This window comes from Anthonomus grandis, chromosome 2 (assembly GCF_022605725.1).
Source record: "Anthonomus grandis grandis chromosome 2, icAntGran1.3, whole genome shotgun sequence".
In the NCBI taxonomy this organism is placed as follows: domain Eukaryota; kingdom Metazoa; phylum Arthropoda; class Insecta; order Coleoptera; family Curculionidae; genus Anthonomus; species Anthonomus grandis.
Window position 1 is genome coordinate 47718577 of NC_065547.1, and position 25337 is coordinate 47743913.

At 31.9% G+C, this 25337-nt stretch overlaps 1 protein-coding gene across 3 annotated transcripts in view; it reads left to right on the plus strand.

The window, feature by feature from the left end:
- Nucleotides 1-9303: 9303 nt before the first annotated feature.
- LOC126747486 (fasciclin-3) overlaps nt 9304-25337 on the plus strand; it is a 630854-nt gene continuing 614820 nt past the window's right edge. For all 3 annotated transcript variants that reach the window (XM_050456158.1, XM_050456168.1, XM_050456175.1), the window contains exon 1: nt 9304-9575. In XM_050456158.1, coding sequence (XP_050312115.1) covers nt 9512-9575 — 64 coding nt within the window. In that variant the 5' untranslated portion in view covers nt 9304-9511. The remainder of the gene's footprint in view (nt 9576-25337) is intronic.

Sequence of the window (25337 nt, forward strand, 5' to 3'; positions counted from 1 at the left end):
TTAACTTATATTAGATTTTTTCTTATAAATGAAGTGGTTCATAGAAATCCATCTACAACGGCAGTGGACATGGAACAGAGAATACGAGATGCGTTTGCTCAAGTAACTCGACAAATGTTACATGAATTAGAAAGAAGTTTTTAGGGACGAATTAATGTATGTTTTGAGCCAAATGGGGGACATATTAAATACTTGCTAATAATAAAATGATTAATATTTTTAATATGTTAGTTTACTTGTTATCTTTTTATTTATTTACGTAATAAAAAATGGTTATTTATTAATTTTTCTTTAAGTACATAAAAATATATAGGGTGTTCAATCCTTCATTCTTCTAGAATCCGAATTTATCCTAATATTGACATTAAATTAACATTTCTATGAAATGTCAAGATGAAATTAAATAATTGGATGTATTTTTCTGGTAATTAATAAAAAGTGATTACAGTCAAACTGTGCATGACAAAGTAGCCATATTTAGGACATTTTAGTATACTCAGTAGTCTAAGGTGCTCCCAAAAATGAAATAAAAAGGATGGCACTCCATTTTACAAAAATGCAGCTTATATTGCCACAGATTTTTGAAGCACTCTGTATATTTCAACATATTTTCCAGATATGCTCTATCACGTCCCAAGAATTTTAAGAGGTTAGAAAATGTTAACTCTTTATTTTTAGGCTTTATAAAAGACCGACGCACTGTTGCAGGACCCTGTATATTAAAAATTTTACTCGCTAAACCTTTTACTTTTCATTTTGTATATTCTTTTTCAATTAGATATTTTTAAGAGAGATGACTTAGATACTTAGCATAAAAACGATTCTAAATTAACCTTTATAAATTCTTGAAAATGCCGAAAACTTTAACCGGCTCTACTCAGAAGTAGTAGCAAGAAAAAGCAAACTTGTTGGCCTTTACTTTTACCCCTTATAGTTAGTAATAATGAAAACTGCACAACCTGACGAAAACTACGAAACACAAAGGTAAACTTTGGGGAAAAGAGAATCGCGGATAGCGAGGCCTTAATTAAAACTTCAGCCTGGCTCAACTAGACCGTGCTTCTTCGGTTTTTAGGTTTCGCTTTTCTTTTTTCTCAATAGAACATAAATTGCAATAACTACTTCGCTTAATATTAGTAACTGATTTATGAGAAGTTTAAAAATTCAGTTTTACCAGGGCCTCATTTACTATTCTGTTCATTTATTTTCTAGTCTTCCTTAAGTTTGGAAGTCCTATTTGGGCACAATATCTAATCCGGAATTTGATTCTGGCTACATGATATTTCCGCTATATTCATAAGGCTTTAATATAATATTTTTTTTGGGAAAAGCTTTAAAGAGTTTCAAAAATCATGATTTCCAGACTGTGACCTACTAAAACCTCATTTTTTCACTGATCTGTAATTAATTGGTCTCTCACCGGCGCTATTGCATTATAATATTTATATTTTTTTTTAGGAAAGTGTAGAGATCCTTCAAAGAACTCCAAAATGAGCCTTACTAATATTGAGGATATTTGCTGATTTAGAAGCGATAAATAATTATTGGGTTTCTTACAGGCATTCCTGTAACAATACTTCCAATATTCTGTTTCCTCTTACAAGGATTTTCATATTTTTTTAGAGAAGTATAGAAAAGTCTTCAAAGAACTTGAAAATCCCTAATTTCAAAATGTTGACTGCTTAAACTCAAAAAGTTGACTGATCTTTTGTTTCTCACAAACATTCCTGCAATAAGAATTCCAATGTCTTGATCCTTATTGTGAAGATTTTAATTCTTTTTATGAAAAACTGGAAAAAATCTCCAAATCAGCAACTTAAACTTACAAAAAAAAAATTAAAATGGTTTGGAAAGGCTTGCATGTCGTTAGAAATATGTTCAACTATCTGAAAGAACTAAAAAGCTTTGAACTGCCTAAGCAAGAATGAAGAACTTCTAAGGACTTTTTTCTTTATATTAACACCTGTCAGCTCTTTTTGAACTTTTCCAATTTAGCATACGCCATATAAATTAAATGTCTAAAAGCTAACAAGAAAGAAGCTTGTTACTATAATTAAATTCGTTCATATTTTCGCGGAACATATAAGAAACTCTACGTGTATGTATGTACCTATGACACCTAAAAGGTTGAAGTTTCTAAACCGGGAGCCTTAATTAAAATTCGCGTTCTCTCTCCTCTATTTCTCATTTTCTCCGTTAAAACACACGCTTTCGGTTCAAATTGTTACTCATTACCTGCTTTTAAATTTTAATTAATTATTTGTGTAAAATTCATTGTAAAGTACTTGGATTTTACACGTCAAGCGCTGTCATCGTAAGAACAAAAAAAATATTGTAATAAATATAAAATAAATAAAAGGAAACCGATGACAAGATTAATAATAAGAAACAAAGATTAAACTAAAAATTAGTATGCTCGGATGTATATAAGGTTCAAATTAACCGGTTTAGAAGTACGAATTTAAGTCTCTATAACTAATAACGATCTCTTTAACCTAAAGATTAAGTTATTATGTATTTATGGCGTAGATACAGTAGATTATGTACATAATGTCTGAACATAATTTTCTTATATAAATAATTAGGACACTGCTTAACGATTAATGTATTAATGCAATTCTGTATGAGTCACAAAAATGAAACTGCGATAGTACTAAAGTATCCCATAGCGTTTTTTTTATTTGAGTCAATCAAAATCATCAACTTACTGGAACTTAATAATACCTTATCGTTAAATATGAATTTCAGGTTTAGTAACATTTTTTAATGTGTGCAGACAATGCAACAAGAGAACTGTACGATATGTTTGATGATAAATGGTTTACGGAAGGTACGGTGGGGTAAGTGCGACCAAGAATTTTAATAGTGCCTCTTTCCATCTTCATATTTCTCTTAAATATATACATTGCCGAATTAATTTTTGTTTGCGAACTTGTTCAGGAGTTTCCTATAAAGATATAGTATTAGTTTTGGAAATATAATAATATATATTTTTAGTTGCAGGTGATTGCTCTTTCCCAACCGGAGGGGGAAAGTGCAATCGGACATAAAATAAGAAGTTAAATCGTATTATAAAAAAAGAACGGGAAAGAGCATCATTTTTCTAGTCAGCTTAAAAAATCGGAATAAATTATATTTCTGATATTATATCTTTAATATAAAATGCGTACCATCAGAAAAAAGGAAACGATATTTTTAAATTTAAGCATATTTTTTATTTAAACCAAAGGAATGTAACAAATAAGTGGAAATTTGAGAAAAAGTGCAAAAAAATCAAATTTAGTTATGTTAAAACGTAAAATGGAGAAAAAGTGTAAAGCCGCCGTCTGACCATCGGTCTATTTAAACTTTCCAAAACTTCATACTTATACACCACTGATTTATCTTCTACGTCTGGGCAAATAAAAGTATTTTATGGGATATTTTTGCCCTACAGCAGCATACATTTTAAATGGCTCAATTATTTCGGTCACTAAGCCAACGTATATTTTCTCACAACTTCGAGATTTGAATGCCACTTTTATGTATGTGCCTACAGCTAGATCTTTAGGCTGATCCTTATCTGATAGGTTTTTTAATTCGCTCAAAGGTATGTTTTCTGAGCCATCAGATTCTTCAGTAATTTCCTGTACATCACAAAATCTTGAGAGGCTTTCTCTGGAACTATTTGATTCCAAATCTATGTCATCCTCGGTGTCAATATATGTTGGCTCTTCGTAATCTGAAGATTTATAACTGGAACTTATCTTCCTGTTTTTTTTAGGTTTCCATTTGTTCATTCCACTAGTGGTTGGAACATCGTTTTGCTCGATAACGACTTTCGTAGTTTTGATTTCAAGAATTGTGCTACTGTAGCAGGTAAAACTTCAGCACCTGCTGAAATTTTTTTTCGCGGTCTAATCGCTTGAGGATTTTCCGATTTATTCAATCGTATTGTATCCAATAAAATATTTTTAAAACATGGGTCACTTTGCTCCGTTATCTTTTCGGTTATAATGTCTGTAGGTTTATCTGATACTGATGACTTATTATTGTTTTGATGCTGAAATTTTTGGTATTTTAACCATATATCACGGTCATACGTGTCAGGGGTTATAACATTCCTATTAAATGGTAAAATTCCTCCTTTTCGAAATTCGCTCTTAATAATATTTGTTTCCAAATTGGCCCAAATCTTTCCAGAGAGAAGTGCAAACTCCCGTTTTCAAACACGCCTTCCTGGATTCTTTCGTTGCCAAACACACAAACTTTCATCTCAAGATACTTTAACTGATTTAAAAACAGAAAGGTCTAGGGGTTGCAACAAATGACTTGTATGGGCTGGTAATTTTAAAATTTCAATATTTTGAGTTTTTGCAAACTGTACAACTTCTTCGGTAATATGGGTGGCATGTCCGTCGTATATCAGTAGTAATTATTCGTTAAAAAGTTAATAAAGATTTCGCAGTTTGTCAGCAAAAGTCATGTTGGGACATTTATTATCCGTACTTTCAGGAATCCAATAGGACCATAAGTTTAAGCCCTTAAAAATTAATAAAGGTGGTGCCTTTTCACCACTAGCATTAGCAGCTACCAAACACGTGAAGTTTTCTTTTCCGGTGCCTCCAGTAATTCTAGACGACGGTTTTCCCTTTTCTCCTACAACTTTAGTTTTACTAGGATCTGTACATAAACTCGTTTAATCCAAATTCCATATGAGATGTGGTTTTTTAGTCAAATTTAACCGTTCAAGGGTTACCTCAAGTAAATTGAAATATTCATTTATAATAAACGGATCGGTTAGTTTTTTTCGAACGTATTCAACCGACTGCGGTTTTTCTATTGCTAGATGATGACGCCGTCTAAAAAGAATAAACCAGTCTTTGCCAGGACGTCCGTTTTTAAAGGATGTTTGAATTTGACTCCGATTCACATACTGTTGAATGACGTCCAAAAGCTCCTTTCACTAGCAATTCTTCATCCTCTTTTTTTAACGCTGTACAACACCCTCCAGTTTGGCTTTTTTTGCCACGACGACCAGACAGATAGCACTGTAAAGTACTGTATGGAATAGAGTATCTTTTTGAGGCAGCTCTTAAACTTAATAGGTTGGAGTTTATGCTCTGAATCGCAGCCGCAATAGCTTCTTTTGTATAACCTGTTCCTCGTTGTGTATTTCTTTTATAGCTTCTAACCATCTAGAACCAAAAAACACCCATCGAAAAAGTGCAACCTAATGATTGCACTTTTCCTACAATATGTGGTTGCACTTGCCCCACGGTCGATTTTCGACGAGGCAAGTGCAATCATGTAAACAAACAAAAAATAATTGGCGATACTTATTTAAAACAATACAATTCATAAATAATACCCTATTATTTCACCTAAAATAAAATACTTCCCTTCAGTTTTTCGGCAAAAGACAGCAAATTAAAAATACACGTGCTTCGCGGTTTGCAGTCTCTCGCGCTTAGCTTGAAACCACAGAACACAAATATATATAGAAGTGGTGGTTGCATACAAACTTATTGAAATTCTTGTGACAAATCTGCTAGCGTCCTCTCGCTTGGCAACGGAAGCTATTGTAACTACTTGACAGTTTGACGTAACTAATTGGACCAATCAAAATTGTAGAAAGGCGTGGCCAAATTAGGGCGGGAACATTTTTCAAATTTCATTTCATAAGAAATCTCATGTTATTATTTAATCGCAATATCCATAGCATACACCTAATCATAAAGGCTACTTTTTGATTAGGTGTTAACATCAGATATTGATCAGGATAAAATAAAATTCTTTAGCTTTATTTCACATACATATCTAAATGAGTGCATGTACTCCGATAATCAGTTAACAATAGTGTACATCACCAATTTCAAAATGGAAATAAAACAATGTTTTTCTTTAATACATTTATTATTTAATTATCCTGAAAAATAATTACTTAAAAATGTATAATATAATATAAAATAAAATTTAAATTAATCTAAAAATGTTTAAAAGTATTTTATTAGCACTGAACTATGCCAACCCAAACAGATTAAAAAATATTGTGAAGATTTTTGTGTTATTTTCTTACCATACATGTAAAGATATTACCATTAAATTAATAATATCCCTATTTTAGTAAGACAAACAGATTCTATAGAGGATAACAATATATTAATAATAAATATTTTTTATTTGCAAAAATACAACAAACAAAATAGTTATAAGTGTAGTACAAAACTATACATGCAAATAAAAGGCTGACAAATTCAAATTTCTACAGTGCAGATTCTAGTCTTCAAAATTGTGGCCCAAAAAAAAGGAACATTTTATAAAGTATATAGTTCACCGAGTAGACAATTAAGATAATATTTTCGGATAATACAAGACTAACGACATAATACAAGTACTAACATTCATGTACTAAACCTACACAAATTAAAAGAATACATAATCTATATTACTAAAAATGATTTAAAGACAAAACCTGCCAGATCCAGACATAAAGAGTAAAAAAATACATACATAAAATATAACTACATCCAAATTAAATATTTTATAAAAATGTATAATAATCTTTGTAAAAAAAAAAAATATTTCACTGCTGAATGAATTATCTTTGTTTAATATATATTTCTTATATTCTACAACTTATAGTATGGCATATATCACATACATAAGAAATTTTTAAATAAATATGTAGATATTGTAATGTAAATGCAGCAGTATCAGCATTATTAAAATTTGGTGATGGGAACTGACCAGAACAAATTCTATAGCTCAAAGTTTTAATAAAATTTACATTGCATATCTCTCTCCATGTTTTTCTTGTAATGGGGACTGAAGGATATTGAAAAATCTTTTATTACTATGTATCTGAACCATTACTACATAAAGGATACCTGAATGAAAATTTTAATCAATTTTTTAATTATCAAAAGGAAATCAGAGGCCACACGTTTTGTAGTATGCATCTATAACAATCAAGTTAAAAATTAAATATTTGAAAGGTGAAACATCTTTATTGAAATCAACTGAATTTGATTTTATTAAAGACTGAAGATTGACAATACACAAACATAATAGTAATAAATAAAATCAGATTTTCTTACCAGAAACCTGGAATTGCTGGCTGCAAATTAATTAAAACATTACTCCCAATATTGAAAGAGAACTTTTTAGAAAAAAAGTCATGAATTTAAAATATCAAATCTCAATCCACGCTTCCAGCTTTCATTGAAATGAAAGAAAAACTCAAATGGTATGACAATGACAAATGATATTCAATCAGTCAATGTCAACAACTGCCTGTCAGCTCCCTGTCAATTTTGCCAAGCAAGATGGTCGACATACGATTCCGATTTTCACCATACAAGTTTCATGCATGTGCTTGAAACTAAGACGTATAAACAATAGATGCATTACTGTAACCCCGGCTCCACACTTGCGTTATTCGCCCACGAATAATCGGTATTCGGAAAAAATACTGCATGTGTGGATAAAATATTCGTGTTCGTTGGTGAATATTTAGCATGTTCGCCCGAACACGAATGTTTTCCGTCTTGAGTCGCTAAATTAAATAGACATCAAAGGGTCCGAATATTCGTACGCTTATGTTCGTATTACCGTCCACACTTGCGCCTTCGATGTAAATAAGTTTTTAAGGTTATGTAGAAGAGAATTGCCGCAAATATTGTTGATGTGCTAATTTGAGTGCCTATATAATAGTTTTTGGTGCGGAATAAGCAATATGGAGTGGACAAACCAGGCAGTTATGACGTTTTTGGAAGGGTATCAAACAGAACCGTGTCTTTGGGATCCCCAGCATCCCGACCACAGAAACAGAAATAAAGTAGCTGATGCCTGGCAAAAATTGCAGGAAAACTTAAATTTTACATGCACATTAAACGATTTAGAAAAAAAAGAAGGACTCGTTAATGGCATCATTTAGGATGTTACTTAATAAGAAAAAGAAATCCCTTAAATCTGGCATGGGTAGTGACGAGATTTTTAAGCCCAGTTGGTTCGTTTTTTATACCATGGAGAAGTTCCTTGCCTCAGTTTACCATTGCGTACCAACGACTGATACAGAGATAAATAAATTAACAATATACCTATAGGGGGTAAATAAATAATTATGTCATTTAGCTATTCGGTATATTTAAATGGTAGGTAGGGTACTTGATTAGGTATTCAAAACAAGTTTTTAATGTGAAAAGCGTGTAAATTTTAATTTTTATATTTATTATTACTCAAAATCAGAAGTTTAACGTGGATTATATTTAATTAATAAATACTAATTAAGGTACAGGGTGATTCATTATAAATGTTACCCTTTCGGAGATAGCAATAGTGGCACTTGGTATTTAGGACACCCTAATCAAAAATGCATTAGGTCCTACCTTTTTCTACTGTGATGAAGGGAAACCATTCACCATCTTATTTTCCTAGGTTTTTTTTCTTTTTCCTTAAATTATTATAGTAACACATAAAAAAGTAGGCAGCTGCAGCTATTGAATAATCATCCATATTAAATAGCATGCGACGGTACAAAGCGAATATTTTCCGTATTTTAAACCAAAAATGCAATTATTCGGTCAAAAGTAACATGTGTGGATGGATAGGTGAACATTCATACATAATTATTCGTCTCCAAATATTCGTCTAATTAGCGAATATTTGTATACGCAAGTGTGGAGCCGGGGTAAGGATTCGGTCTTTATGATGAGCTTTTAGGTTCACGTTAGGGACCAGATGGCGTTGGTTTCACTGGTTGAAATATACTAGCTTTGTGTGTGGCTTGCGTAGTTGCATTTTCCCGCTTTTTGCACTTTTCCCACCTTACCTTAGATAGAACCATAGTATTGGCCGGCGAGATTGCCAGATCTGACATCCTTTGATTTTTATTTGTGGGGTAATTTAAACGAAAGGATGTACGCAATACCAATAAATAGTTAAGAAGAGCTAGGTTAGCGAGTTATTACCTGTTTTGAGGAGCTAGATGAAAGCGAAATTAAATGAGTGATGAATATATATACACCAGAAAACGATCTTATTTCATTCGCTGTCATTTGTTAACGTATTTTTGTTGATGTGCAGTACATTCTATATTTTGATCACCTATAATATAGTTTCTTGTAGTAAGTAAGATTTGTGGCAGTTTGTGGAATTTGGAGATCTACCGGCCAGTTGGTCGACCAAGGTATCTTAGTACCCATAAAAAGAAAAACCGTTGTTCAAAAACCATCAACCAACAACGACATTTTCCGACCTTCACCGGATCGAAACGAAGAGAAATCCGCGCGCTCAAATTTTAACCGCTTGTCTCAGTCGGCTTTCGTTCGTTGTTATACGCTCGCGATACGGTGTACGTGCGTACGTACGGGAATTCTAACAAATTTATTACGATAAACTTTCGAAAGCAAAGGCGCGCGATTTGAAAGTTTTCAGAAAACAAAGTGCTAAATAATTTTTTCTGGTGTACTTTTTTTGTGTGTGGTTTTATTTTGGTGTTTTACCGAGAGGGATTTTCAGTCATATTACCATGGAGTTGGTGACTAAGGGAGAGATGCTGCTGGTGGCGTTGGTAATGGGATTCTTAACTCAAGGTAGGTGACTTTCGTGTAGTAATGGTGCGGTTGGTCAGTGAACGAGGAACGAAAGAAAGAACGTGGTTCCGTCATGGTTCTCCTCGATAGTCTGTAGAGTCCGGTTTAATTTTTGGATGTTTTTCATTAATAATTTTTAAATTTCTTTTAATATTTTGTTTTTATAATATTTTAAAAATTTATTATACGTTTTCATTTAATTATTTCATATTTAATTTAGTTATGTAGCTATAAATAAAGAAAGATTATTCTAAAAATAATAATATCGTTTATTTATCATAATAGTGAATACATACAAAAACTGGTATTAAAAAAGGTTATTAAAATATAAGATTGTGCAAGAAAAATTACATGAACTTTGGAAAGTACGTAAGGCTAAACATTAAGTAATAAAACTAAACTAAATTAAAAATCGGTCCTTATAAAATATAAATATAAAATGGTATAGAGATAAAAACGTCATGGAAGTTAGCAACAGAATCAAAAACTAAAATCAAATTTTTACAGTCGCCCAGATAAGTTCTGCACGCAATCTATTTTTTTGCATATTTAAGGATTAAGTCTTAAGCGAAAAACTATAATTATATATAGACAAAAAGGGTGTACAGGCTGAGTTTTTCAAAGCGCGGAGTAGTATTATGCATTGATGATATTATTTATCGATGACGTGCTCCTGGACTATTATTTGGTTAAGCATTCTTCACATTTTAAAAATATTTTGGACTATACAGAGTGCTCCGAAAAAGCAGGGCACTACAAAAGTTAATTTTTTTAAATGGAACACCCTGTATTGCAAAACATTTTTGAATTCTTTGCGTAATTACCAATCTTTTTTGATAATGGTTTAATATGCCAAAAACTAATAGTTTAGGAGATAAATCAAATTTTGTTAAAAATTTAGAATTTGCACGCATCTCTTTAATATTAAAATTTAGCACCTAAATTTTGAATACAGACTTAATTTTTATCATCAGAAGTAAAATAAAGTTACTTTGATATGCGTGCTATGTAAAATTATTCATTTTGTTATACAGGGTGTTTTTTTTTGAAAGGCCAAACTTGCCCAACTTTAAATATAAAAATCTCTCCTATTTTAAATGAAACACCCTGTATATTTTCATGTCATCTAATAGCTTACTTAAGAGCCTATAAATTTTATTAATAATATTCTATCCCTATCTCTAATAGTTTTTGAAATATACTTATATTTCTTCATTTCGTGTTATTTTTTTCTTATAAAATGAAACAAATTTATGGACGTTTCTTTTTATTAAATTCACTTATTTTTATATAATAAAAGTTAATTTCTGTTCAACAAATGTTCAAAGATATGTCCTCCTTGTTCGATACAAATATTAATTCTTTTAATTATATTTTGTCGAACATGGTATAACATTCCTGGTGTTACGGTTTGACAGGCATCCCTAATTCTAATAATCATATCCTCCCTTGTAGTTGGTTTTGTTGCATAGACTTTATCTTTGAGATAACCCCACAGAAAGAAATCTAGCGGCGTAAGATCGCAAGACCTTGGCGGCCATGCAACAAATCCTCCGCGACCAATCCATCTTTGAGGATATTCTTGATCCAAATATTCCCTTACTGCACGATGAAAATGGGGAGGCGCACCATCTTGTTGAAACCACATACTTTGCCGTTCCTGGAGATTGACTTCTTCTAATAATTCAGGCAATTGCTGCTGTAAAAATACTCGATATGAATGCCCATTCAAAGGTTCATTAAAAAAATATGGTCCAATTATACGGTTATTATGGATGCCGCACCATACATTAAGGGACCAATGATTCTGGTGCTGAACCTCACGTACCCTATTGACAGCACCATTGCTTTTAAATGTCGCCTCGTCGGAATACATAATATAGTTAACAAAATTTGGATTAATTTCAATTTTGCGAAGTAACCATTCACAAAAAGTTACACGTAGCTGAAAATCTTGATTGTGAAGTTCTTGATGCAACTTAATGTGATATGGGTGGTATTTATATTTCCGTGTTGTCCGGTTTACCGTTGTCTGCGAAACATCAGAAAGTAAGGCTAACCTACGGCTACCAATGTGGGGATCCTCCTCAATTTGCACAAGAATTTCAAGTTCTTTACCTTCATTTGCCACCCTATTAGCAACATTACGTTTTGGCAGACCCACGCTACCAGTCGTCATAAATCGGTCCATAACAACGCGAAAACTGCGGGAATCGGGTGTGCGCCGTTGAGGATATTTTTCTCTATATAGCCTTTGAGCTAGCAGACAATTTTTATTTGCTTAACCCAAAACAAAAATCATATCAATAAATTCATTTCTTGAATAATTCATTTTTAATATTGAAAACAAATATCTAAAAAACACCTTAAAACAAATCTAACTATTAATCTCTAATTAACTAATGTAACTGTCTTTTTGTTATTGAGATTTTTTTCATTTGTTTCCACGGCGCCTTGATGGATATACGAGGTGCTTCAAAACTTTAAGTCGGCATTGTCAGTTTTTACAGGAAAAAAACAGAAAAATCCATGATATCTCAAAAACTGTTAGATATAGAGATAGGACATTATTAATAAAATTTATAGGCTCTTAAGTAAGCTATTAGATGACATGAAAATATACAGGGTGTTTCATTTAAAATAAGAGAGATTTTTATATTTAAAGTTGGGCAAGTTTGGCCTTTCAAAAAAAACACCCTGTATAACAAAATGAATAATTTTACATAGCACGCATATCAAAGTAACTTTATTTTACTTCTGATGATAAAAATTAGTTCTGTATTCAAAATTTAGGTGCTAAATTTTAATATTAAAGAGATGCGTGCAAATTCTAAATTTTTAACAAAATTTGATTTATCTCCTAAACTATTAATTTTTGGCATATTAAACCATTATCAAAAAAGATTGGTAATTACGCAAAGAATTCAAAAATGTTTTGCAATACAGGGTGTTCCATTTAAAAAAATTAACTTTTGTAGTGCCCTGCTTTTTCGGAACACCCTGTATAGTCCAAAATATTTTTAAAATGTGAAGAATGCTTAACCAAATAATAGTCCAGGAGCACGTCATCGATAAATAATATCATCAATGCATAATACTACTCCGCGCTTTGAAAAACTCAGCCTGTACATTTAATTTTTTTTCGCCATAAAAGATAAATGTTTGTAAAATAATAAATAACTTAAAAAAATCACAGTAATTGTTAAAAATTTTGTTACAATAGAGTTAGTTAGTTTTTTAGTTATTAATTATTTAGTTATTATTTATTTTTTTTTTAGTTTTTTACTAAGAGCATGTCAAAAATCGATGATTTATTTGAACTAAAAGGCTTTCAAAGATACCTATAGCCTTTTTTATTCAGATATGTCTTAAATGTTTATAATAAGATGTTTTTCAGTTGAAAGAATGACTCAGAGAGAAAAAGTGATCACCGAGCTTGAAGTCTGTTTAAGACGTAAATACTGTAAAGGCTTGATACGTTATAAAATCTTACATTGGATGAAAGAATATAAAAAAATGAGTTAAGACCATTTGATGCTGAGAGCCTAAAAGCGCTTTGCTGATTCATCAACTGCGTCTTTCAAAAACAATCTCGTATAACTATTTTCTTGTAACGGAAGCCATAAAAAAGCCCCTTATCGAAAACCGAACGCGGTAAATAACTGACCTCCCAAAACTTAACCGTCAGTACTTTAGTCATCTTGTATTGAATTGCTCGACCGGCGGGTCTCAATTAAAGCAACCAACAAACGCATTTGCAATCCCGGCAAAAATTTTAATAACGACGTTTCTACTGATCGCGTTTCACAACACTATCTGGCGAACGGGGTTTTTGTTTTCGCAGTGCATTTCCGCACCGAATCGAATATGAGCGAAACGTCGGTCAAATTAAAATTTTCATTGAAAATTAACGACTTTTTGGTTTGTTTTTTGTAAAATATATCGCTCAAGACTGTTATATAGTATGGGGATTTGCGATAATTAACACACGCGATAAAAAAAAGAGAAAAGTATCAAAATATGAAATATTACATCATAGCAACGAAGAACTGAGCAAGGGTTAATTTATTTCAATCTATAAAAAGGGTTAGAACATTATAACAGAAAACAAAGCTAGTTTAGTATAGTCTTATTATAATTAATTACATATGTCTGAAAAGTATTCTGTCTATAATTTTGCAATATACAAGGTGTTACAAAATTCTGTGCAAATATTTTAAGAGTGTATTATTGGAGTTAAAATAAGACTTTTTTTCCTATAAACATGTGTCCTAAAATGCACCCCCTCAGAGCTATAGATCGCGCAAATTGCATAAAGAAAATCCATTATTTGGAATCGTAGTTATGCGTCAAATCTTCTGAAAATTTGCATGTTCCCGTTTTTTGGGTGCTTTTTTCATTTTAGGTCTCAAAAATGGTGTAAGTCCAATTTTAGATTGTTTGAGGGAAACTTCCTTTTCTGATGGCCCCTATCTTATATTTTCGAAAAATTAAAAATCTAGCAACACCATTTAATTTGCCATGAAAAAAGCTAAAGTTTGTGTCTCTTGCATTTTTTCGATATAATTAAGCGTTTTCGAGAGAATCGCTTATAAACGAAAAGAGAGCATTGTATCAGTTTTTTTTAAAAATAAACATACTTTGAGACCATTGACTTTGTGTCCCCGCAATCTCTGAATTTTTATTATTAAAAGGTCTCTTTGAAAAAAATGGACTACTTTTTTGAAATTGTTAATGCATGATTTTGTGTTAATATAACTCCAGAAAGAGAAAAAAATGAAAACTCCAAGTCTCAGTCTCAAAATGTCTTTTAATTATTCAGGTGACATGTTTCGCTAATGAAGCATCATCAGACCTACAATAAACAGAAAAACACACGTAACTACAATAAAACCTTACACTAAAACAAAATCAAATATTAAAAATTACATAAAATTACCTTATAGCTAGGTGACCTGCTAAGTACTGACAAATATAATTTAAATATGAGAATACCCACATATTTTGTAATAAAAAACAATAACACGGGACAAAAATTCAACAAAAAATATAAAAAAGGGAAAAACGTGACAGGTGTAAGATTTGAACCCACGCTCTAAAGTCGATCTTGGTGAAACATCAGACCGTTAACCAATCGGCCAGCCCTGCCTACGAATATTGGAGTCAAAGGTATATATGCGTATCGTGAGCAGAAACAAGAGGTTAGATAAGATTATTAAAGATAAGTCCTGGCTCAAAGGTGAAAACATCATTAACGCATGTCAAATTTGGACTCTTTTTGGCTTTGGTGATTTCCATTTTCTCCAAGAGATCCAACTTTCTACTCTTAGGGCACTCGTGAACAATGGAAACATTTTCAGGGACGGAAAAACTATGACCCGTTGATAATAAATGGTTAGCAAATGCTGACTTAGTTTCTGTGGTGTTGGTGTCCCTGAACTTACTAACGAGGCTTAGGTGTTCCTGTACCCTTGTGGATACTCTCCTTCCTGATTGTCCCACATAAACGGCAGGGCAATCCTTACAATTAAGACAATATACACCCGATTTAGATAGAGGATCACTTTTATCCAACGTCTTTACTAGGTTCTTTCTTAGCGAGTTAGTCGTTTTGAAAGCTATGGAAAGGCTGAAAGGCTTAAAAAATTTTGCAAGTTGTTGAGAAATGCCGCCGAAATAACTAAGGCATCTAAAATTATTATTGTTGGTGATGTTGTTCGGTGGGTGGACGATGTGATAGGACAGTTTATATTTATTATAAAATTTGTATAATATATATATAATATATAATATAATATTTATAATATAATTTGTTCAAGCTGTGGAGTGAGAAATTATTGTTTACAGCAATTATTTTTATAATATTATGTTCTTTTTGAAAAGCGTCTTTGGACAGAGGTAATTTAAATAAACGGTAGAACATTGAATTAAAGGCTGCATATTTGTGTTAATAAGGGGAATTGGAATTAAATTGGATTATATTATCTGTTGCAGAAGGTTTGCGATATACTTCAAAAGAAATACTGTTATTATTTCGGTATAAAAGAAGATCTAAAAAGGGTAATTTTCTGTTTGTCTCTTTTTCCAGCGTAAAAGAGATTTGATTATGAAGGGAGTTAATGAATGACAAGAAATCTAATAAATCATTCTCGTCACCAACCCACAACACGCACACATCATCCACGTACCTCTTATAAGCTCTCAAAAAGCTCGCAAAACGACTTTTCATGATTTTCTCCTCCAAGTGACTCATGAAGACCTCGCTCAAAAATGGTGAAAGACAAGAACCCATGGCGAGACCAGTTTTTTGCCTAAAGAATTGATCATTAAATTTAAAGAAATTTTGTTCCAAAACTAATGATAAAAGATGGATAAGATTATCTACCACCAGTTTTGGCAAAGTACTATTATTGTTTAGCAGGATCTCAACCAATGTTAAACAATCTGACGAGGGTATGCTAGGGAACAAGTTCTTTACATCTAAGGAAAGCAAAATGGCATTGTTTGGAACATCTATTTGCTTTAGATAATTAGCAAATTCAATTGAGTTTTTAATGGAGAATTCGTTCCGAAAACCAGTTACTTCTCTTAAAGTATTGTTAAGCCAAGAGGATAATTTATAGCAAGGAGAGTTTACGAAGGAAACTACTGGTCTTATCGGGTTTCCCTCCTTATGAATCTTAGGTAAGCCATAGAGCACAGGAGTACGTGGGTTCATAGGGTATAGGTTAGATTTAGTGGTGTTAAAGTATTCCAGAGTTATAAGACATCGATCTAGAGAATTCTTAAGTTTTGAGAAAAAACTAATCGTTGGATCCCTAGTAATAGCCACGAAGTCGTCAGTCGATAGAAATTTCGTCACTTTAGCCACATAGTCGAGTCTATTCATGACTACCAAACAAGAGCCTTTGTCTGCTCTAGAAATTAGAAGATCGTGCGTTTCAATTTTGTTTTTAACAGAATTAAGGTGTTGTTTGTTGTAATTATTAGGGACAGAGTTATGTCTCTCAGAGTTAAGAAAATTAATTATTTTTGATCGTAAAATGTTTTTGTTAGGAATATTAACAGACTGAATGATGCTCTCAGCCTCCACTGCCAGGACCTCTCTAGTGTTTCGATTTATTTGTTGTGAAAAATTAAATTTTAAATTTAAATTTAAGATATTTTCCTCCTCGGGGGTAAAAGAAACTTTAGATAAATTAAAAAAACGTTTGTGAAACAAGTTACTATTGCTCTTACCCAGCTCCCGCTTCTGCTCTAAATGGTCAGGACTCTTTGGTCTTTGTGAAATTCTTAAGTTGTACAATTTCTTACTAAGCCTACGGTATGTATTGGCACCAAAATCTTCTACATCTTCTCTCAATTTAGAATCCAAGGATAGAAACTCCGCAAAGGACAACGTTAACGTCAATGTAAAGTATAAGTACTTGAGTTTAGAGTTGACTCTGTTAAGTGTTTCGTAATGTTGTTTTATTTCCTCCTTAATCCATATCCGTCTTCCTATGTTTAATTTTTTGTTGAATTTTTGTGCCGTGTTATTGTTTTTTATTACAAAATATGTGGGTATTCTCATATTTAAATTATATTTGTCAGTACTTAGCAGGTCACCTAGCTATAAGGTAATTTTATCTAATTTTTAATATTTGATTTTGTTTTAGTGTAAGGTTTTATTGTAGTTACGTGTGTTTTTCTGTTTATTGTAGGTCTGATGATGCTTCATTAGCGAAACATGTCACCTGAATAATTAAAAGACATTTTGAGACTGAGACTTGGAGTTTTCATTTTTTTCTCTAGTTACGTAGGTCTCTTTGAGATAATGGACGAGTTCTTTCAATAACTCCAGAAATCTGACTTATTCTCTAGAAGATTTATTTAAAAAATTTAAATAATACAATCTCTCAGACAGTTTCGACCAAATCTGAATAATTTTAACTAGTTTTTAAACCGTTTATATTCCACTGTACGCTCTCTTGGTATATACCAGGCCTGTGGGAAAAAACCGCTTGGGTCAAGAAACTGTGACGAGCGTTTGCGAAATCTTCAGTTTTATATACTCGGCTGGCTATTCGTGTTTGTTTTCGCTTTTTACGAGTTTTATTTTAGCTAGGCAAGCAAAATTGTAATGACGGTAATGATCTAGCGTGGCTAATGATGTGAGACATGCTATGAACGCAATAATGGACGCGTTGTCTTAGAATAAGCTTATGACCTAGGCTAAGAAATGCTCCGTTTTCAATTATTATCATTATTTAGTAACCTGGTTTAGTCTTGAAATATTGTGTGATTGAGTTTCCCGCCCGGGTGTAACAACCAAATTTGTCGCCTCATCAGCAGTTTTGGAAAACGTGTATAGAAAACATCGCAAATTAGGGAAAATTAATAAAACACAATTGTGAACATTTAAATCATAGAAATATATTTATTAAGTCAACGAATATATACATACCTATAATATAAATATGAGTCTATAAAACATATTATGTATACATAAATATAATTTGGTATAACCAACATAAAAAAATCTACATAGTTGTTTTACGAAAAATAAAGTAAATTAAAGAAAAAAAATACAACACTAGGTAGGTCTAAATAATCAGGCACATCTCAATTAAAACAAATATCTTCCTCGAATCTTAATATGGCTAAATTTGTAAGCCTGGATTGGCTAAATTGGCTTGTAGCTCTTAGGTAGTTTTTTATTAATTTAAGTTTTGAAAATGATCGCTACACATGAGCTACAGTGACCGACAAAGTTAAAAGAGCAACAAATAAATTAGGAAATATTCCTTTAAACTCGTTAGCGACGAGATAGATATAAGATTGTTATTAGGCACTTCTTTGGCAAATATATTATTTTTATTAGTAATTTAAGTAGCAAATATATCAATCTCATTTTAAAGATCTATTGCATTTATATCAAAATTTTTTGTTTTCGGCTCAGTTAGTTTAATTTCTAAATTGGTACAATATTTCATTATTTCCTCTTTAGAAAACACACTTTAAGTTATTTATAAAAACAAAAGACTCAACATTTGTTTATAAGTCTTGAAATTTTGAGATGGCAATATCAAGAATATAAAAAAATGACTTTGCTTTAAAATGTAATTCTGGAGATTGAATTGGCTCATTTTCATGTTCATATTCATAAAAAATCTTTTTTCTTCTTGGATGAACTGTATGAGTTGCAGAAAATTAATTTTTTTCTGCATCCATTTCTTGAGCTATTTTTTCAATAAAATATTGTACCAAACAACTAAGGAACATATAAATTTAAATTATTTTATTTTATTAATCAGGGAACTTGCAGTGATCCTTGTGTCATTATCTCTAGATGGATTTTTTTAAAGGGCGAACAATGCATCACAAACTTTCTTCACTTCATACCTAAGAGTCTTCAATTCGACTCTCCCACCGGGTATCAAAGAGTGGTTTTAGCGTTAACCTAGGCACTTCTTTTAAAATAATATTCCGTCGATATGTTGATGCCGAAAAAAAGAGATACAGTCCCTGAATAATACTGAAAAAATTGGTCACTTTAAGCGAGCTTTTTGCTGCATTTCGACTTCTACATTTACGACTAAATTATGTGCCGCACAAGGTATAAAAAAGACTCTGGGATTAATATGTAAGATTTTTTTTGTAGGCCATTCTGTTTGCCTTTCATATTGGTACCATTGTTATAACCTTGGTCTTCCATATCGGCAATATTAATATCAGATTCCTTTAAAAAAAAATAATATAAAATCAGTTAAACCTTGACCAGTAGTGTTGGTAACTTCGCAGAATCCTAAAAAAATGTTCTCGAACCTCTACAGTTTTAGAAAAATCATCAACAAAAACAAATCTAACAATTGTCATTTGTTCTTGATGACTAATATCAGGTATGCATTCAAGGATGATTGAAAAATAATTGCACATTTTTAAGGATTCAATTATATATTTTTTAACATTTTCTCCTCTCTATCTTGTGGAATTTTTTTGGGATCTTTTTGAATCCTGCCGATATGATGAGCCGTTACACTATTTGCAATTGTCTTAATTAATTTCATAAAATTGCCATAATCTTTTTCGCATAGTTTTTGACTGTTGCTCCTAAAAGCTATTTGTAAATTGAGTTACAAAAATAATTCTTTCTAAAACGGTCCCTACAACCATTATTATCGCTAAAACTATTATAAGAAACTTCAAATAATTTGCAGGAAAATCAGTATACTGAATCTTTAGATTTTGAGTAAATAAGCCAGTTCCTAGGTACTTTTTCATTGTTTTCATATTTACTGGATAAATAATATTTTTCAATTTTTAGTAATCTTTAACTTGCTTTCCACTTATATCAATATCTGCAGTTTCTGTTTGCGTATTATTTGATGAGGGAGTATTCGCTGTATCCTAGTAGAGTGTAAAATTTTTGATGGTCGATTTATTTTGGCCCTGTTTTTCCGCATCGTTTTCACTTTTTTTTAAAGGTTGAACATGTAGGGCTTGGCTTGTTGAAGGTTAAGGTTGCGTACTCGTCGTGGATACAAAAAACCTTTTTTAGTGAGCCAGATTGTCGTGTTCCTCTTTTTCTATGCTTCTTTTTCGATATTATGAACCAGAAAGTCTCTTTCCACCATCTAAATCAGTAAATAACAGTTTATAATTTGAACAAAAATAAGGACGGAAAAGTTCATATGCTAAAAAAAATTGAATCAGTAAAAAGTACAAAATACTACTTTAACTTTATATAATATATGTGCGTAATAAAAATCTATTTGTAATGAACTTACTATTCACAATATACTAATTACAGTACCTAATAATATAATATATAATAGAACTAAATTTAAAAAAAAATCTCACTATAACAGGCAAATTAAATTCGAAACTATCTTTCGGTAAAACTTACTCGCATGAAAGCAAACATAGAAAACAGGTATACAGGGTGTGCCAACAAGGTGTACGGCTAAGATAGCGCCTTAATTATACGAGGTAGAGCAAAAAGTTTTACAGAAAAGTTGAAGGGTTGACAAAAACCTACGAACTAAAACTATTTTTATGTATACTAGGTGTGTCACAAAAAAGTTACTATAAAATATGATTTTTTTTTTAATGGTACGCCCTGTATATTATGATACTAAAATGTGAGTCAAAAAGAGTACTTTTCTTTGGTATAACGTTTTTAAAATTTCCGTGCGGCGTTGCAACGTAATTAATTTTTTATGTTATTTTTTGCCTTTTAGAGGGTTCGTTTAAAAAATCATAATTAACTTAAAATTTATTCTGCGCCTATGAAACTTGTACCACAGTTAGTCTAAGATATTTCCTCTAGGCTGACTATGATAATTTGCAATTCTTTAATACAGGGTGTTTTTAAAGAACTTGCTGAAATTAAATACGCAATATCTCAAATTTTTCAAATGGAACACCCTGTTTATTTTTATCAAATTAAGTTTGTCCCTCAATTACCTTCATTTTTTATTTAATATGCCCTATAGCTAACCTATCCTAAGTTAATTATAACTTTTTAAACGAACCCTCTAAAAGGCAAAAAATAACATAAAAAAATTAATTACGTTGCAACGCCGCACGGAAATTTTAAAAACGTTATACCCACAGATGTAAATAGCTATTTACATCTGTGGTTATACCAAAGTAAAGTACTCTTTTTGCCTCACATTTTAGTACCATAATATACAGGGCGTACCATTTTAAAAAATCATATTTTATAGTAACTTTTTTATGACACACCCAGTATACATAAAAATATTTTTAGTTCGTAGGTTTTTGTCAACCCTACAACTTTGCTGTAGAACTTTTTGCTCTACCTCGTATAGTTAGGGCGCTATCTTAGCCGTACACCTTGTTGGCACACCCTGTAGATTTCAGCCCGAAATATTAATTCCTCAATAGTTTCGGGAAATTGCCGAATATATCGGGGAATTCTCTAAGGGCATCGCATGTAATAAGATCAGTCAGTGCCAGACACGCACAATAAAATCACAGGAAAAGGCCGCTTCTTAAAAGATACTGTTTGGCCAGTTGATTTTTTTGCACTTTGCTTGCTTGGCGTTTTGATATTTCTATTTTTGGGTAAGGGTAAATTTTGCCCCTGAGGCCATGGCTCGACCTTGATTTTACCATTATCGTCTTATATGAAAAACATGTCAATGATGTTACACCTATATATCTACCAGTTCAAGTTACCATTCATCCTTGGCAACTTCATTAATAATCCACTAATTTTCTGCTAGTATTTGCTACAAATTCGCATGGACTAATAAAATTGGTAAAACTAGATGTGACTTTTGACATTATTAGTAGAACACAACAAGAGCATTCCTTAAGAAAAGAAGAATATCGGAGGCGCCCAAGTAACAATTTGCAATCACCTAAGTTGAGATTACTCTTATTTTCACTAGTTGCAACGTTGTTTTCAGTGCTAAGTTTAGTTGGTTTTGCAACGACGTTTATTTTCGACCAAACCTTGACGTACTGCACCCGTGTTTCAACTGTTGTACAACTCTGCTGTTTTAACTACGTATTTTTTTACTATGGATAGTAGCAGTAGTAATTTACACTTAAAACAACGACGTGCAGACGTAAAGAAATTTTTGGATCAAAAACCCAGTAAGAACAAGGTTTCCTAATCGTTAGCGAATAGGTATTACATTGCCTGATCGTCTGTGTTCAGCATTTTTCGCTCTAAAGGGAGCTTTTTGACATATTAAGAGTTTTTGGAAAAAGATGAAAAACAAAGGTAGAGAGAATAAGAGGAAGAAAAAATATTTGATTCAATATAACCGACTTATATAATTAATCTATATTTTTATTTTTATAATTCATTTTTCGCTTGGAACTACTTTGACGGGACGCGATAACTGAATGGTGCCAACAACGCGGGTCTCGCGTTTGTAAGTTGGTAATTTCCAGTTTATTTATAACTAATAATGAAATTTAGAAAATATACACATTTTTATTAAATTACAAAAATATATAAAATACAAAACATATATTTACTTTTTACACTTTTTTGCATAAAATAACCATCTTCACAAAGAAAAAAAAGCATAATTATCTCTTGCTTTTAATCAATATGTTATCTCAACCAAATCCAAATTGCGAAATTCACAAACCAACATTTATATTTAATAGACAACAATGTTTTTGCACTATGCCAGCACACAGAAAACTGTTGTTGCAACAGGCCAGTAAAAATAAAACCCCTTTGACTACCTGAGGCATTAAACGCGGGAGACGTGTTGTCGGTCGTCGTATTCGTTGCGTTGTCACTGGACGTATTTTTCACAATTATAAAAAAAAAACTCTTTTGCTAAATATAATTTCAAATTATAGAGAGTAAATAAACAAATGCAACGACTGGGACAAGGACAGTAAAGAGACAAATAAGGAAATAATCTATAGTACAGGGTGGCCATCTAAGAATGCGAGGTACTGTATCTCGGAACGTACTTATCGCAGAGGGTTGCGTTAAAAATTATTATGATTAAAACGGCCAAAGGAAAAACCTGGAAAATATTTTTAAGTTTCTAAAATGACCGCTAGATGGCGTAACTGCGATCTTGAATCTAAAAAAGGAAAGTTTTTGTGAATTTCGATCTATTAACTTAACAAAAAAAATACTTGATCTTTAAAATAAAGGACAATCTGAAACTTTTTTGTTCGGCAGTTTCTGCTGTATCTATGAAAATAAAGTGGTGGCGGGGTATTCAAAGGTTTCCGTAAAAAACGCCCTGAATCTTAGAAATGGCTTAGTCGACTTTAACACAATTCTATTTTTTAAAAAGAGCCATTCTTAGGCTTTAATTGTTTTTGTATTCGAAGTTTTGTTAGTAGATTATTTGTTTACGTTACAGTGCAAATTGCCAAGAAGGAACTTTAGACACTAGACAATAATTAATAAATAAGGAGCCCTTTAAATGATATAAATTAGCCAATATGACTAGTCATGACATTGATTACACATTCCTTTTATTTGATTTCACTTGGTTACCCAATGTGAAGATTTAGCATCTCACTAAGGTCCAATGAATAACGTCATAAAGAGGCAAGGAATCCTGATAAAGCTCTAATTTATGATGGTAAATGGGAACACCACCTAGGATAGCTCAGGATAGTTCTTAGATTTCGCTAAAAATCTGGCTTAAGATCTAGCTTAAAACCCTAAAATTGAAACGTGAAACTTTAAAATGACGGACTTAAAAACCATGAGAAAACGTTTTACAAAAAAACTGGAATCAAGCTTACCTCAAGATATTGGAGGGTCTTTTATAAAGTTCGGAAATCAATCTAATCCCAAAAGGCAAAGTATTCAAATTACAGGAAAAATAATGGCAATAACAGCCCCCAGGTGTCAAAAATGCCAATACGTAAAAAAGTTGATCCTTGAGTGACCAATGACAAAGACAAACAGGAAGAATTTTAAAATCACTTTAGTCAAAGAGAGAGAGAGAGAAAAACAACCTGATTCTAGTAAATTGCTTAAAATTTAAGGCCTGGAACAGCTAACGCCATCTAGGAGTTCTAATTTTTTTACAAGGTCATTAACCGCCTTTACACTAGATGTCGCGATCAGTACTATGTTCATACAATATTAAATTACTACATTATAAAAGCAACCAAAAAAAAAACGCTACAATAATTCTTTCAAAATAATAAGTTTATTTTGTAGAACCAACTTTTTAATAACTCCTTTTACATCTTTCCTGTGTTATAATAAAACTTAAAATAAAAGGAGCATAAAAATCTAAGATCCTGACGACCTAATTTCTCCTTCATCTCTTCATATAATAATATCTTGGCCGAATTGCCCGAGGCATTCAGTCTATATAAGGGAATAACTCGATCTGTTTATTTTGTGGCGTGGCGATTTCTTGCTGGCCTTAGGACAAATAAACAGACTCTTGTTTGTCTTGCAAGAGCGACCACTAACTGACCCTCCCGTGGGGCATTTAAGTCATTAGAACAAACTTGATAAAGTCATAATGACGTCGAATTATTTCTGGATTTTTTTAAAAAATTTGTTAGGCCTAACGGTGCCTTTTTATGATAATGACCGTTATTTATAAATGATTTAATTACTATCCTCATCAATAAGAAACTCCTATTTGCTAATGACTCAAGGTATTTTCCACTATCGTAAACATAAATAATTGTTATTCCTTGCAGAGCGACTTGAATTGTATTGGTTTGTGGTGCACTAAAAACAAATTAAATCTTAATGTGTCGAAATCTAAAGTGCTTACTTTTTCACGGAAAAAAAATCTAATTGAATTTAAATATAGTTTATCAACAAATCTGAATCGGTGTGAATCCATTTCGGATTTGGGTGTACTCTTTGACCCTAAATTAACCTTTTGAATTGAATAATATCAGTTATATTTGCTTAAATATGAATTTTTGCAATGAAACTTTACTCGTATAATTCGCGTGAAAATGCTACTAATATTCAACGCTTTTAAAACACCATCACGCCAGCATTATAGTTTCCCAAACGCATTTAGTTTATCTCCCCCGTCGCTTTTAAACAGACAAACTGATAATTGCGTCGCATCACAAACTCACTCGCCAAATTCTCCAATGATTTACACTGGAGAAGATTAAACCGTTATTCGAGCACATTCATCACTGATAGGGTCTCTTAATGTCGCCGAATTTGAGTTTATAAACTGTATTATGCTCGGCGGTATTATGTTTTAAATGTAGGTGAAATTAACCGATAAACGGGTTTGTCAATCAAGTTGGGAATTTGTTATAATACGT